This window comes from Orycteropus afer, unplaced genomic scaffold, assembly GCF_000298275.1.
Source record: "Orycteropus afer afer isolate SDZICR_OR568_19922 unplaced genomic scaffold, OryAfe1.0 scaffold00008, whole genome shotgun sequence".
Classification (NCBI taxonomy): domain Eukaryota; kingdom Metazoa; phylum Chordata; class Mammalia; order Tubulidentata; family Orycteropodidae; genus Orycteropus; species Orycteropus afer.
Window position 1 is genome coordinate 12,745,160 of NW_006921595.1, and position 16,079 is coordinate 12,761,238.

Sequence of the window (16,079 nt, forward strand, 5' to 3'; positions counted from 1 at the left end):
ACCAGGCAGTTTTGACTACTGTGGCTGTATGGTAGGTTTTCAGATTCAGCAGTTGGGGCCGACTCAATGGCAAATAACAACAACAACAATGTGAGACCTCCTACTTTGTTTTTCTTCTTCAGTAGTGCTTTGCTTATCCGAGGTTTCTTTCCTTTCCATATAAAGTTAGTGATTGGATTTCCATATCCCTGAAGAATGTTGATGGGATCTGGATTGGGATTGCATTGAATATATTGATTTCTTTGGGTAGAACTGACATTTTCACAATGTTCAATTTTCCTCTCCACGAGCATGGGATGTTCTTCCATTTATGTAGATCTCTTACAGTTTCTTGAAGTAGTTTTTTGTAGTAGTCTTTGTACAGGTCTTTTGTGTCCCTGGTAAGATTTATTCTCAAGTATTTTATTTTTGGGTAGCTATGAGAGTGGTATTGATTTCCTTATTTCTTTTTCAGCAATCTTTTTGCTGGTATAGAGGAGGGGTCATATTTTCCAGCTACCAATCCTCCTCCTTTGTTTCCAGTGTTTGGGTTCCAATCACTAGTAATTATTTGTGGATCTTGATTACATGTTTGGTCACTTTCAGACTGCAAAGGTTGGTTAGAAACCTTTAATTCCTTCATCTTTGGCTTTAGTGGTTTATGAATAAATAAGTCATATTAACTGGTCTTCCTTATAGGCATTTGGATATTACACATTGTACTTCAGAATAGATCTTGAAATGTTCTTTGGACAGTGAATGTGATGCTGTTGTTCCTTTTCAGTTTTTCATTCCTAGCATGATAGACCACCATATGATTATCTGATTCAAAATAGCCAATACCAACAATCCATTTCCGCTCACTTAGGATTATAGATCTTCAAGCATTTCGTTTCATTTTTGACGACTTCTAGTTCTCCTAGACTCGTATTTCATACACATCACATTCCTGTTGTTAATACTGGATGTTTGCAGCTGTTTTTTCTCATTTTGAGTCATGCTTCCTCAGCAGATAAAGGTCCTAAAACTTGATCTGCTTCATTAAGGTTGACTCCACTTGGAGGAGGCAGTTCTTCCCTAGTTGTGTTTCAAGTGCTTTATGACCTGAGATGCTCATCTGTCACTATATCAGACAGTGTTTTGCTGCTATTCATAAGATTTTCACTGGTCACTTTTTCACAAGTTGATTGCCAGATCTTGCATTCTAGTCTGTCTTTGTCTGGAAGCTCTCCACTGAAAACTGTCTACTGTGGGTGACCCTACTGATACTTGCAATACCAATTGCATAACTTCCAGCATCACGCGAAAATGCCAGCCACTGCAATATGACAAACTGGCAGACCAGGATCGTCATTTGTTATCTTACAGATTGGAGATAAGTTGTTTTTCCCTCAGCAATTAGCAATATTCATTTTATAAAACACAAAAGCAAAAAGATGAAAATGGCCCATCATTCCACCAACCAGAGTTCATCATGGTCAGTATTTGGGGAATATACCTCTATTCTTTGTTTCTATTTGTGTGCATATATCTATATATCTAAAATAGCACATGCACGTTTTTAATGAGTTTATATTTTGTTTTTGTCACGTAGTTTTTCAGTGAACAATATCATGAACATGCTTCCTCATTAAATATTCTTTCACGTTTGTAGTATCTCTATGACACATTTATAGTATCTCTATGACCTTTTATTACATAGAGTGAATTATTTTGCTAGGCCCTTGTACTTGGACCTCAAAGTTCTTCCTAATTTTCTTTCCCTATTTATTTGAGAACTTTAGGAGCATCTTAATACTTTTTTTAAAAAAAAAATCTTAATACTTAATAATTTTCCTAAGGAAATAATATAAGAAATAGAATCCTTGAGTTAGGCGTGGTATCTCTTGTCAGAGGATTGATAAGAGACTGCCAGGTCAGCAGTGATGTAAGAGTATGCCAGTTGACATCATCAGTAATGTTAAGACTGATCATTTCCCCAGTTACTTATCTACTTTAGTTCATTAACTTAAATTCTTAGAAATTGAGGATGGCTTTTCAAAGGTATAATTCTTAACTGTATAAAACAAGAAAAGCTAAGTGTAATTAAAACAGTATTGAATTTAGGCAGGCTGAACAAATTCTCCTTTGGGCAAAGATTGAGTTGGTTTGACACAGCTGGACTAGAAATCTGTGGCTTGTACTGAGTGCCACCAAGTGGTGAGTTGGAGAGGCTGCATTATACTGCTTCAAATCCAGAAGGCTAGGCTTTTTATCTGAAAATGACTGGCCGAAATGTAGACTGTGCATCCCAGTTCTTTGTGTAAGAAAATAAGGCAAACAATAACATGTTACAAGATAGATTTGGTTTTATCTTCCCATTTTCAGCTGGTATTAGTAGTATTAGATCACAGTCTGAGCCTCAGTATCTTTATCTGTAAATTGGGGACAGCAGTGATTCCCACATGATTTTTCTGAGTTGGTAGAAAGGGTCGACTCAAAGCCCTTTGGAGCAAGAGGTGCATTCAGGACTTGTAGGTAGTTTGGATGGAAGGTTACAACTCTGATATATTTCTCTGTCATGCATTAGTTTGTAACATGAAATGACTAGTTTTACAAGTGCCTCAAGATGCCTAGGTGCCTTTGTATGTTTTCTTCATAATATCTTGAGGTAGTTTTTTTTTTAGCATAGTTGTCTTTAATTCTTGGTATTAATAATGTAACCTGCCATTGAATGTCACTATTGAGTTTTTATGTGTAAATTATGACTGTATGGTTTAAAGCTTTGAGCTGAAGTGAAATTTTTACTTAGGGTTAGCATATCTTTTTACCTTTTGAATTTAACATGCAACCTGTGTGTTATCTGAAGTTACTTAATACATATGGGTATGTTATTGGTTGCATTATAAGTGAAATCAGTATAATATTGCAGTGTAGTGTGGTTAAGAATAAAGACTCTGGAGCCAGAATGGCCGGTGATGGATTCTGACCCTGCCATATATTAGGTGTTTGTGCTTGGGTAAGTTTAACTCTCCTACCTTTTTCCCCTTGGTCAATAAAATCCTGTTTGTCAGGGTCAACTGATATTATAGACATAAAGCACTTTCTTGTTTATATTTTTATTTGATTCTCTGCTCATGTTGTTAGGAATCATATTTTTCATTGGAAGAAAAGATGGAAAAACTTAGTAATTGAAAATTTGAACTGAAAATAAGATGTACTTATGATGTATTTCTCTTTCAAACAAAATGTGTATTTTCTTGCTCTGGCCTAGGAGTAATGACCAACCCAATAGCAGTGAGCACCCTAGTGACCAGATTGTGGTCTTTATGTACTATTTCTGACTGAAGGACCAGGGTTCCAGGTAGATATGGATGATTGTAGATGGGAGCAGGAAATGTTTAAGTTGAACCTGGAATATCACGTTACAATAGAAAGCAAAAGAGCTCCCAAGGATTGCTGGAATCATATCAAAAGACATTGGAGCCTATGTGAAGAGGCTGTCATTCATTGGCAAAGATGAGGCACTTAGAGTGTCAAAAAGGTTGTGATTGCTTGATACGTATAAAGTATTTTTAATTTGTAATTACTGACAAAAACAAAGCTTTTAATCTTTGGATGATGTCATAGTTCCAACGTGTTCTGAAACTTTGAAATGATGATGTCTCTGGACTCATTGTAAAGTAGAGGTTGAGACTAGGTTTTGCGTGGAGATTGTTTTATTTTGGAGTCAGGCAGGAATGAGAAGTCGGGAGGGTGAAATGTAGAATTAGAAAAAAGCCAATGGAAGTGTATGTTACTGAGGTTGCTACAGAGATTTGGAGACCTTTGAGATATGTACAGGGTGTCTCCCAGAATTACCCATTTGAAGGAAGGAAGCTCGGGCATTTATCTGCTGGGTCTCACCTCTCCTTTGTAAGTTGAGGATTATCCTTTAGAGTTTTCATCTCTTCATTGCTTCTGGGCTACTTCTGTACACTTCCGAGCATTCGAAGAAAGCCTTGTGGCAAAAAAAAAAAAAAAAAAAAGCAGAATGGTGCGAGGTATGTGTGCTTTGGGGTTGGGAGAGATAGGACTGGAATTGTCCACTATAGCCATGGATAAAATCAGATGAGATGTGGCATGGAGCTCAAAACCATCTGCTGGAAAAGGGGAAGAATCAAGCATATATCCTACTTTTATTGTACTTACTATGTCTGAGAACCCACATACTTGGTTGAGGCATAGTTGTTCTCTGAGTCACGATGGTCTGATCTCTTTGTGTTTGAGGCCTCTCTGAGTTGGGGCCCACTCAATGGCAGCTAACAATTATTTGGTGTGGTAGGTTCACAGAGGGAGCTCTGGTAGCATAGTGCCTAAGGCACTTGACTGCTAACCAGAAGGCTGGCGGTTCATAACCACCAGTCACTTCTCGGAAGGAAGATGGGGCAATCTACTTCTGTAGTGATACTGCCTCGGAAACCCAACTCGACGGCACATAACAACAGCAACAACAACAAGGTTCACAGATGTTTTATGCTTTATGATATAAAAGTGTCCTACATTATCATATATCAAATCTGACATAGTAAACAATGACTAAAATGCACAAAGGGGATGCAATTGGTAAAACCCAGAATGAGTACTTGTACAGGATTTATGACCTGGGACCATCAGATAAGTAACAAGAAAAAAGTGAGGGGGAAAACTCTTGTTTGTACTACATAGACTTAAAAGACATACCAAACACATACATGTGTGTATCTTGTTGATCTTGATATGAACAGACTATACAAAGAATAACTGTTACTGAATTTTCATGGTGAGTAATATTTCAGGCACACTCGGTATTTTAAAAAGGGCTTTATCTGTTAGCTTGAGGTTAAAACAACTCTATCCATTTTTCCCTCTGGATTAAAAAAAACCCTTAAATTCTATATGACTAAATTATAAATAGTGTTGACATTTTCTTTTTAATTCGTGAGTGCTTAAATGATTCAATATCCTGGGTTTCTTTTTCCCTAAAAAACTAAGTGTTGCAGTTGTTATTGTCACTGCCTTTAAAAGCTGTAAGAAAATAATTGCAAATTTTAGTAGATTCTGGATGGTGGAGCTTGTGTTTTTTTTTCACCGTATATGTATTATGGTAAATTAAAATTTAATCATCAATTGAGTGCTTATCAGTTCCAGGCACTGTTCAGGCTGTGAATGAGATGGCCTAGTTAGTCTATGTTTTATGGAGTAGGTATCCTACTCACTATTATTTATGTGTGTTTTAGGACGTGAATTACCAACTTACTTTGCTGATAGCTAAATTGAATTTTAATGATTTGGTTGGTAGTCATATGGTAGAAACAGTCTACTAAGTTGTTAAGGTCTGTTATCTTGACTCAAGTATTTAGACTCGAATAACCCAATTCTAAAAGCTCAGGTGGGAGATAATCCGGTGATAGTGTTCTAATTGTGTATAGCCAGCTTGGTAAGTACAGTGGATCAGCTGAGTGGGGTAGATTTTTTCATCATCTTTCCTTTTTGGAAGTTGTGGTTCTGTGGTGGGAGATGACAGTGCATCCCTTGGTTAGTCCCTTTAATGTGGAACCTTTTGTATTGATTAACAGTGGAGCGTATAGAGTTAAGAGCCAGAGGTGAAACTACAGAGTTTAATGTTACTTAGTGGATAAATAGGACCTCTAGTGGCATAGTGTTAAGACACTTGACTGCTAACCAGAAGGCTGGCAGTTCAAATTCACCAGCCACTTCTCTGAAGGAAGATTGGGCAATCTACTTTCATAGTGAGACTGCCTCAGAAACCCAAGAAGGGGAGGGGTTGCTGTGAGTCGGAGTTGACTCCATGGCAGTGAGTTTGGTTTTTTGGTTACTAGATAAATACGACGCTGGATGGTACAAGTGGTTTGTGCTAACCTAAAGGTTGGATGTTTGAACCTACCCAACCCATCCAGCAGCTCCATGGAAGAAAGACCTGACACCTGCTTTTATAAAAATTGTTGTTGTTAGTTGTTGAGTTGATTCAGATTCATGGTGAACCCCTTATGTGCAGAGTAGAACAGTTCTATAGGGTTTTGAAGACTGTGACCTTTTGGAAACAGATTAACAGGCCTGTCTTCAGAGATGCCTGTGGTGGGTGGGCTCAAAACACCAACCTTTCTGTTAGTGGCCCAGTGTGAAACTGTGCCATCCAGGTAAACCCTTGGGAGCACACATGGAGTCACTGTGAGTTGGAATCTACTCCAAGCAATGGGTTTGGTTTTCTTGGTTTGAGTTAGTGTGGTTTAAGTGGGTGAAAAATTTTAGAGGCCCAAACACAAACTGTGAAAATACTTTTGTTTGTCTGAAATAAAACTTGAGAGAATCAGGTAGTGGAAACTGGACAACAAATTAAGGGAAATAATTATTCTGGAGAAACTTCCAATAAGTAAGTGTGCTAGATGTATGTTCTGCAGAATGCGGAGAAAGTCCTTGGGAAAACTTTGTACAAAAGATAGTAACCTATTTTAAAGAGTTTCTTGGGAGTCTTTCTGTGAAGTGAGTGAGTGTTTTTGTAATAGGAGCATTTACTTGCTAATTTACATGAAATCTGTACGTACATTTAGGTGTGTACTTTTGGAGAACATTTTAATAAATACCTGCCAAAGGGGCAGGGAGGCCACATCTTCTGACCTCCGCTAACCCCACAGGAGGAAGATAGAATTACCATCAGTAGCCCAAGGCCTGTTCCTGTGAGGCCAGACATGCTGCCTTCCTCTAGCCCGTTCCTCAACCCTGACATCAACCGTTCCTCCCGCAGCACCCACCCCCCTTCTGCTGGCTTTGATAATTCACTGTAGTGGCCACACAGAACTCACAGATTATGGGGTTTATTAAGGAAGCAGCAGGCTACAATTCAGTTTCAGGAACAACGCTCAATCTCTCTCAGCCCGCGGTCTCTCAGCCAACAGTCTCTCTCCCAGCAGTGCGTGTCTCTCGGTGTCTCTCTCAGCAATGTGTCTCTCTTGCATCTCTTTCCCAGCAGCGTGTGTCTCTCAGGAGCAGTGTCTCTCAACAGCACATCCTTTTCAGGCAGTAATCAGAGAGACTTCCGCTTCTAGGAGACCTCCTTTTGAGCCTGGCAGAGTGGCCAAACTAGCCAATCATAACATCAGAATTCTAAGCACCCGAGAGACAGCGAACTTCCCAGAACATTGCTTTGTGCCACTCTAAACAGAAATACCCCAGGTGGATAACTTTAATAATCAGGAGCTCTTCAGTTGCTGACAGCAAATTCCACTGAGTTTACAAAGACTAAAGCCATACCAGGTAATTTACTACATTGCAATACCCAAGGAAAAATGAGTGTTGTCAGGATACTTAGTTTCTTAACACTGTGTTGCTAATTCTTTCTGTAGCATCAGATACATTATTTAGAACATCATTCCAACAAATTAGTACTTTCATACCTGTAACAAATAATTCTTACCTCCTTGGTGACCCTTGGTAAATATTTAAATAATGTGAGCCCCTTTTCTGCTAGGTGAAGTAATATAGGGTAATTTTGAAATCTCTCAGGTAATTTCTAAGCCTCTGATAGAAAGGATCAAACTTAAAGCCCAGAGAAGAGACTATACCTACCCCCCTAGCTTTAACAATTAGCAGTCAGCACATGAGTTACATAGAAGTAAAACAGACTAGCATTTCACCTGTACAATCTGAGACTAGAGGGCAGTTGGAAAAATGTTTTCTGAAATTGACATTTTTGTTCACTTTCTCTTTGGTTTTTGTCCCCTGATAGTTATGCTTTATTTTACTCTCTCATAAGGTAAGAGTGCTTCTCCCTTCCTCCCCCATATTGTGATTACAGAGTGTACTTGAGCTTGGTTAATCTGCCTGTTCTTTAGAGTTTCTTAGGGATAGGAGGTGGTATCTGTGACACTTGTTCTCTTCTTTTGGGAGGAAGGAAGAAACAACAGATTAAGCTATGAATCCAAACTGATGCTTTGCTGTGGTATTTATTTTTTAAGTGGACTGACCTGGAAAAGGAAATTAACTGTTGTTACAATTCTTAATCCTAAAAATTGAAATAATTTAATGATTCCACCCTAGATGTCAAGTTCAATCATTAGTCTTTTTTTTTTTTAAATAGCTAGCTGGCTATAAATTCCTTTCCCTCTTGAAGGGAGTGTTTTAGGCATATGTAGCATCTCTAAAACAGTCTGGCAGAATTAATGTACTGTGTTCTCTCTCTGTCTCTCTCGCTCTTTTCCTCTCATGCCTCTGACTGTTGGGGAAAGGAAGGGGTCGAGGGAATAGACACACACACACGCACATGCACACAAATGTGTGTGTGTATTTGATCTAAGGAAGGAGTTCTTAACCTTTTCTTTACCATGGATTCCTTCAGTATTCTGAAATCTTTCCAAGATGTTTTAAAATGCAGGAAAACAACCCATAGGGTTAGAAAGGAAGCCAGTTATTTTGAAATACACTTGGCAAAATGTTAAGACTTGTGATACACTAATGTGCTTAACACAATAAGTAATTTCTAGCAATGTGACTAAATTTCAGAGTACTGAGTGTATATGATATTTCAAGATCTGTAACAATTTCATGTGATATGAAAATAAGATTTATATTGGTAACAAAATTCTCAGTCATGTTAAGTCTACTGTGGTTTATTGTCCATATTAATGGAAGGAAATGCTAAATTTCAGGTAGGGGAGAATAAAAATAAAGATTAGACTACCTCCACCCCCCCTCCAAATTCATGGACTCTCTGAATTCTATCCATGAGACTGACTGCAATTCCAGATTATGAGCACATGAACGAAGGCTTTGTGACTTGGGATGTTTTATTAAATTATGCTTTATTAAAAAAATTAAATTTAAAATATAAGCATCAGATAGAATGTTTTTCAAACATTATAGCTGTCAATTGTAGTGGCCATGTTGAAGAGAAGGGCAGTGTACCAAACATGAGTGATCAACGCAGTGGCATTTAGGAAGAGGAAGACACAGAGAAGTGCATGGGAAGTGTATCAACAAAGATAAACCCTTTTGCACATACAATACTGCATTGTCAGTGAAGGCAAGCATTGATCTATGGGTGGATAGATGGAGATGGCAGGCTGAACTATTAGGTGTGTCTATGCAGGGGGGAGTGTGCCCAAACCATGCATAGGTTTGGCAGACAGTATTTCTTTAAGTGTATTTGTATGTTCTGTAAGAATTCCCATTATATAGTACAGCTGATAAGGGACAATGTTACAGTCACTTCTTACCCACAGCCAGCTACCAAGAGGGAACGAGAGTAGTTGGACTTGTGGGCTCGCGACCATAGTCTCAGGGGACATCAAGCTCAATTGGCATAACATATTACACAAAAGCATTGTTCCACCTCCTACTTTGGCAAGTAGCAACTGGGATCTTAAAAGCTTGCAAGCAGCCATCTGGATGCATCGATGGGTCTCTCCTCATCCAGAGCAAAGAAGAATGAAGAAAACCAAAGATGAATAGAAACAGTTAGTCCAAGGGACTGGTACATCATGCAATCCTCAGCCTATATGACTCTGAGACCAGAAGAACTAGATGGTGCCCAGCTACCACTGTCAACTACTTGAAGGGGGATCTCTGTAGGAGATGTTGGATGGAATGGGTGAGTGGTGTGGAACAAAACTCAAAATCATTAAAAAAAGAAGAAAAGACTAGGTTTGCTGGTCTGATAGAGCCTGATGGAACCACTTGAGACTGTGGCCTCTAGCTGCCCTTCAGGTCTGGAATTGAACCTACTTCTATGGCTTCTAGCCAAACAGCAGACAGACATATGGGCTGAACGTTTACATTAGGTGGAGACACTCCTTGGAGAGATCAGTCGTGGGAGAATAGAAGGTCTGTGTATTCATAGGGAGACAGCTCAGGGGGGCAGGAGTGCATAGGAGGGAAGGATACAGGAAAGAAAGAGGTGACTATGGGGAGGAAGTGAGAGGGGAACTGTTGTATTGTGGGAAATTGTAGTCGTTGTCATGAGACAAAGTGTATGTGAGCTGCTGTATGGAAAGTGAATTTGCTCTGTAAATTTTCACCCAAATCACAATAAAAATTAAGGGAGTGGGGGAGCCATGATGTTGTTCGGTGCTGTTGAGTTGGCTCCAGTGGCTTCAACTCACAGCAACCCTTTGCACAACAGAATGAAACACTGCCTGGTCTTGCGCCATCCTCCCAGTTCTTGCTGTGCTTGAGCCAACCATTGAAACCACTGTGTCAGTCCATCTTGTTGAGGGTCTTCCTCTTCTTCGCTGACCCTCTACCAAAATAAGCCATAGAAATCCGGTAATGCTGGATCTCCAAATGGTTTCAATAGGCATTTGCTGAGTAGCTTTGTCTCCTCGTTTTTCCTTCTTCAGCAGTATTTTAAAAATACATCTTTGTGTTTGTATTTAATCCAAAATGTATTGTATTAGTTTCTAAACTTCCTTGTTGGCTATTAATGTCTTTTGATTTTAAACATTAAAGTTTGAAATATTTTAATTCTTCTGCAGGATTCGGAAACTTCAGATACGAAATATCCCGCCTCACTTACAATGGGAGGTAAGAATTTGTATATTTAAAAATCAAGATCTCAGTATCTAAGCCTGCTGCTGTTGGTTTTTCCAAAGACATTTTTCCTTCTCCAAACTCTTGGGTATGCCAGAACATAAACCTCCTCATAGTCTGTGTCTCGGTGTTCCTCAGTGAGGTCACCATGTTGTTGTTGTTGTTGTTGTTATTTGCCATCGAGTCGGCCCTGACTCATAGCGACCCCTCCTTGGGTTTCCGAGGCAGTATCACTATGGAAGTAGGATATAGCTTTTAAAATCTGCTCTTTGGAGGGCTATTTAAAAGTAAAAGTTGAAATAGATTCTCGAGTAACTGAATAATCTTCCTCATTTAGTCCGACCCTGATGGGATTTTGTTGATTTGAGATCTTCCTGATAATTTGCAATTTGAATTTGAGTATGGAAGTGCTCATTTAAATGCCTGTTACTTAAAGCTTTATTTCACAGTGTTGTTCTGCTTCCTTTTGTTCAAATGATGGCATCGTAGTGATTGTATAAACACAGACTATTTTGTACAATTGACTGGTCAGTTTCAGCAGTGTCCAAAGCATAGTGATGATGTCATGGTGATAATTTGAGAATCGTAGTTGAAGAAATTAGAAAATGTCTGTTCCAGATAATGGAAACTGAAAGTTTTTAAAGCTTACCTTGGAGAAGGTGGTCCAGGGAAATCCTGCAATTCCCCCCACCCCCAAACTTTTTATTGTGGTAAATATACATACATATCAAAACATTTGCCATGTCAACATTTTTGTGTACACTTCAGTAAATTCCATTCATGATGTTATTACCCACCACCACTATCTATTTCCAAGTTTTTCCATCACTGTTAATAGAAACTAAGTGTCCCCTAAGTGGTGACTCTTTTGTCCCTTCCCTCCCACCCCTGATAACCACTAATAAACTTTGGTTTCTGTACATTTGCCTGTTTGAGATATTTTATATAAGGAGAGTTGTATAATTTTATGTATTTATAATATAAAATCAAGAGTAACTATGTTGATGGTAAGTCTTCTAAAATGATACTTGACAAGTCACTAAACCTTATCAAAATGCAAAGTATGGTTAAAAGGTTTCTTTGGAGGTGTGTTGAGGAGAGTGGATCTGAAGCACAATTTTCCAAGATCACTTGTGTGACCTTGGTTAGTAATGAATCATATTTGCTCATTATTTCACACAGCATTCATTTTCAGAACAGTATGATGTAGCTTAATCTTTGGTGTGCGCTGAGTGTTTTTAAAGTTACGTAGGCATAAAAAAATACACTTTCATATATGAAAACACTGACAAGATCGAACTACATACATTTTCCTATTTTATATTAACATTTAAGGAATTCAGTAGTTTTGGGGATGAGTCCTCCAGATCAGTTTGATAAATGGTTTGATACCTTTATTTTAAGCTGAGCCATGTTAAGTATAGAATTTGTTGTTTGGAAACTCCATCTGTCATAAAGACATTATCGATGAAATAACCCAATAATAGCAGCCAATTTTAAGTTAAGTGAAGTACTAGAGTCCTAGCATATTTGCTGTAGTCTAGTGACAGTTTCTTTGTAATTCATTTACAGTACCTTTTCAGATTTAGATTGCAATTGGCTTCTTACCTTTTACTTTATTGCGTTTATCCTCATTCTGAGTAAAATATGGTCTAATTCATGAGATTAAATCTTTATTTGACACATCTTTAACTTTATTTCATTGGACCCTCCCCATAGTTCTTTGAGGTCAAGGTTAAGTTAGTGTCCTTATCTCCATTTATCAACAAAAATTTATTTAGAGGGCTTGTTAGAAGTAGGATGAACTTTTATGGTATTCCCTTTCCTTGAAGACTTGAGTGAACACCCTTTTTGAGAAGCATCACTTAGTATATCTTTTTACAGTTTTTTCCTGAATATACTGGCAGGCTCTTGACAAAGACTTATCGTAGTGAATTTCACATTTATAGTTCAAGGTTCCTTTCTATGATGGAGAGAATAGTGTTTGAGTCTGCTGATCAGTCTTAGAGTCATGAAAAGTAGAGTAACCAAGACATGTGCCTCCTGACTTGACATAAAGAAGATACATAACACCATTTATGATGAATTCTTGTCTAAAAAACAGGTTTGACTACATTCAATTTAAACCTAATTCTGAGTTTACAAAAACAACAGACTTAAAGGAACAACAGCCAAGAAAGGCCTGAATATGGGGCATTTCATGGGACAAATGATGGTGGTTTCACTACTAGAGCAATGGCTTGAAAAAAATAAGACTCATGAGAATAACAAAAAAAAATGCAAGCATATTACTGTAGTAAGTTGTGAACAATGTCCTTTGAATCAGTATAGGAAGTACCTTAGTTTTGTATCCCAGCTCTAGTACTTTCTAGTTGTTTGATCTAGTTATTTGATATTTGAAAATTATCTGAGCATCATTTTCCTAATTTCTAATATGGGGGTGACAATATTTCATTTTCCCTGCTCCTAGGAGCTCTGGTGGCATAGTGCCTAAGGCATTTGACTGCTAACCAGAAGGCTGGCGGTTCAAACCCACCAGCCACTCCTCGGAAGGAAGATGGGCAATCCACTTCCGTAGTGATACTGCCTTGGAAACCTAAGGGAGGGGTCGCTATGAGTCGGATCCGACTCCATGGCAGTGAGTTTGGTTCTTTTGGTATTTTTCCAGTCTCCCTCTAGTACCTCCTAGTATAGCAGAAATCAATAAAGAACAGCTGTCAGAGGTGCAATAAGAGTTTGAAGAGTCCCAGCCCCAGCATCACAAGCCGAAAGGTGAATTTGTAACTGAGTGTTTCATATCCAGACCAAAGTTCTAACCCCTTGTTGTGCCAGTCCTCTTTTAAGTGAGATCACGGAAAAGGGAACAGAATCTGGGCCATGGCAGAAACACTTACCTTGAGGTCACCAGTGCTGTGTGGCAGTTTGTAAGATCTATCACTGGGTTATTAATTATCTTTATGCCCTTGTTTTCCTACCATACACTGTTGTAAATGATTTAGAAGAGGAATTCCTCTCCAGGTCCCCATGTAGCCTGTCTTGCTTTTGTGTGTGTATATAAAGAAGGGGCTAAATAATTTTTAATCGTTTATTTTTTTGAATGATGATGAAGCACTTTTTATTAGCAATGGCTTCACTAAATGTTTGACTATATAAGTGTAGGCAAAGATATGGGTAAACTAACTTTTTGAAGCATCTGCTGTTGAAGAATTAGGGGAGTTTGTTTTTCCCCAAATATGTAGTGACCATTTCTTCTCCACCCTCTGCTCCTCCCTTGTCTGAGGCTCTTGAAAAGTAGGTTTGGTATCACCAGAGGGGAATGGGCTTTCTATAGCAGCTAAGAGATGGTAGAAAGATCTGGATCCTCAGATACTCCAAAAGGGAGTTGTACCATAAGGATTTGAGAGCAGGAATTCTTTTCAGGGTCATGGGAAGTGATGAAATTATAGCAGAACGTTTGACTTTAAGCACCTTTGGTAATAATCTTTCTTTCTTCTTCTTTTTTTTTTTTTTTAATTTTTATTAGTTAATATTCTTTTTCTTTCGCCTTACTATCTAAAATGGGCCCCATTTCCTAAGTTGGAGAATTATCTTTCTGTATTTAAAAAATGAGAAGGCCATAGAAAAGGCCTTCTCAAAAGAGCTTTTCCTAGTGTTAATGCCTTACTGTTACCGTCCAATCAAACTGATCAAAATTCCCAATAGGTTCTCAGAAACTTCAAAAAGGGTTACTGTCTCTGATGTGAAATACCACACCCATTGGTTATAAAAATGAAATGATTATATAAAGAGCAAGTTAGGTTCTAATTCTGGTGTCAGGTGTGCAAAGTAGAATGATGGTTCCACAGAGTTTGTTATCTGGGAAAACAGTCTAAGCCACTTAGTTGTTTGTATCATCAGGTTCTAAATGCTGATAGGACCCTGACATCTTCTATGACTGGGGTGACTAAATTATATTTCCAAGGAAAAGATATGGGGGAATGCATGTAGTAAAACTATAATATCAGAAGATGGATCTCAAATGAATAAGCTAATTTCTACAGCTTCAGGAATGGAAAAAAGAAGAGCAAACCAAGCCCACTGCTACCAGAAGGAAGGAATAACAAACATTAGAGCGGAAATAAACGAAATAAAGAATAGAAAAACAGTGAAGACAATCAATGAAATCAGAAGTTGATTCTTTGAAAAGATCAATATAATCTACAAACCTTTAGGTAGACTAAAAAGGAAAGAGTAAGAGAACATGCAAATAACTAAAATCTAAAGTGAAAAAGGGGGTGTTACTACTGACCCTGTAGAAATAAGATTACTTTTCTTGTGAGATGAAGTCAAGCAGTTAGTTATAATGGAGAAATGATAATCATCTACAGTAAACCCAGAATAATACTTAATTGAGGGAGAATTGTATAGGTCTGAAACTTACATAAGATTAATAACACTCCTTATGTTAAGGTCACAGTGAACCAAAGAAAAACCAAACTGGTTGTCATCAAGTCAGTTCTGACTCATGGCGACCTCAAATGTACAGCATAGAAATGCACTCCATAGAGTTTTCAAGGCTGTGACCTTTTGGAAGCAGATCATCAGGAATTTCTTGCAAAGTGCCTCTGGGTTGGTTCAAACCACCACCCTTTCCAGCTAGTTGACCACTTAACCATTTGTTCACCCAGGGATTCCAAGGTCACAGTGACATCTGTTATTCCCTTTCAGAATGGACTCTGAATATTGTAAGAAAGAGTGACTATGGGAGACTTCCTTCACTGTGCTGCTAGGAAGTAGAAATAATAATATCCTTAAGCTGCACCTTGGCAGAAGGAGGACAACCCCCTCCCCCTGAAAAGGATTTATTCAGAAGAAGTAAGGAAATAAGAAAATACAGGGGGAACGCTATGTTATTACATTTAGGGAAAACCAGACACTACCATAAACAGAAACCAAAACCAAACCCACTGTCAAGTCAGTTTCTGACACATACTGACCCTGTAGAGTAGAACTGTGCCATAGGGTATCCAAGGCTGTAAATCTTTATGGACGTAGACTGTCTCATCTTTCTCCTGCAGAGCAGCTAGTGGGTTTCATGGATTTCAATTGCTGACCTTTTGGTTAGCAGCCATGTGCTTTGACCATTATGCTACCAGAGCTCCATTGTTTACAATGCCATGTTGTTGTTGTTGTTATTTGCCATCGAGTCGGCCCCGACTCATAGCGACCCCTCCTTGGGTTTCCGAGGCAGTATCACTACGGAAGTAGGAATGCCCAACCTTCCTTCCGAGGAGTGGCTGGTGGGTTGAACCGCCAGCCTTCTGGTTAGCAGTCAAGTGCCTTAGGCACTATGCTACCAGAGCTCCCTTACAATGCCATAGTTAACATAAAATACCTCAGAGGGAACCTCACTCTAAGCCTTGGATGTGTCTGTGTTGAGAATCAGAAGATTATATTGGGCGTTAGGTGAAGAGAAGAGCCTTAGGCAAAGGTGACGGAACCTGTTAGATAAAGTCCTTGTTAGGTTAAATGCTGAATTTTTCCAGGCCATCTTCTTCTGTCCAAGTGTTGTTTGTTTT

General features: G+C 38.6%; 1 protein-coding gene across 1 annotated transcript in view; it reads left to right on the plus strand.

Moving 5' to 3' along the window:
* The window catches only part of IGF2BP3 (insulin like growth factor 2 mRNA binding protein 3), a 225,841-nt gene that overhangs the window by 99,922 nt on the left and 109,840 nt on the right, over positions 1–16,079 (plus strand). The window contains exon 3 of the mRNA XM_007945906.2: positions 10,467–10,515. Coding sequence (XP_007944097.1) covers positions 10,467–10,515 — 49 coding nt within the window. The remainder of the gene's footprint in view (positions 1–10,466; positions 10,516–16,079) is intronic.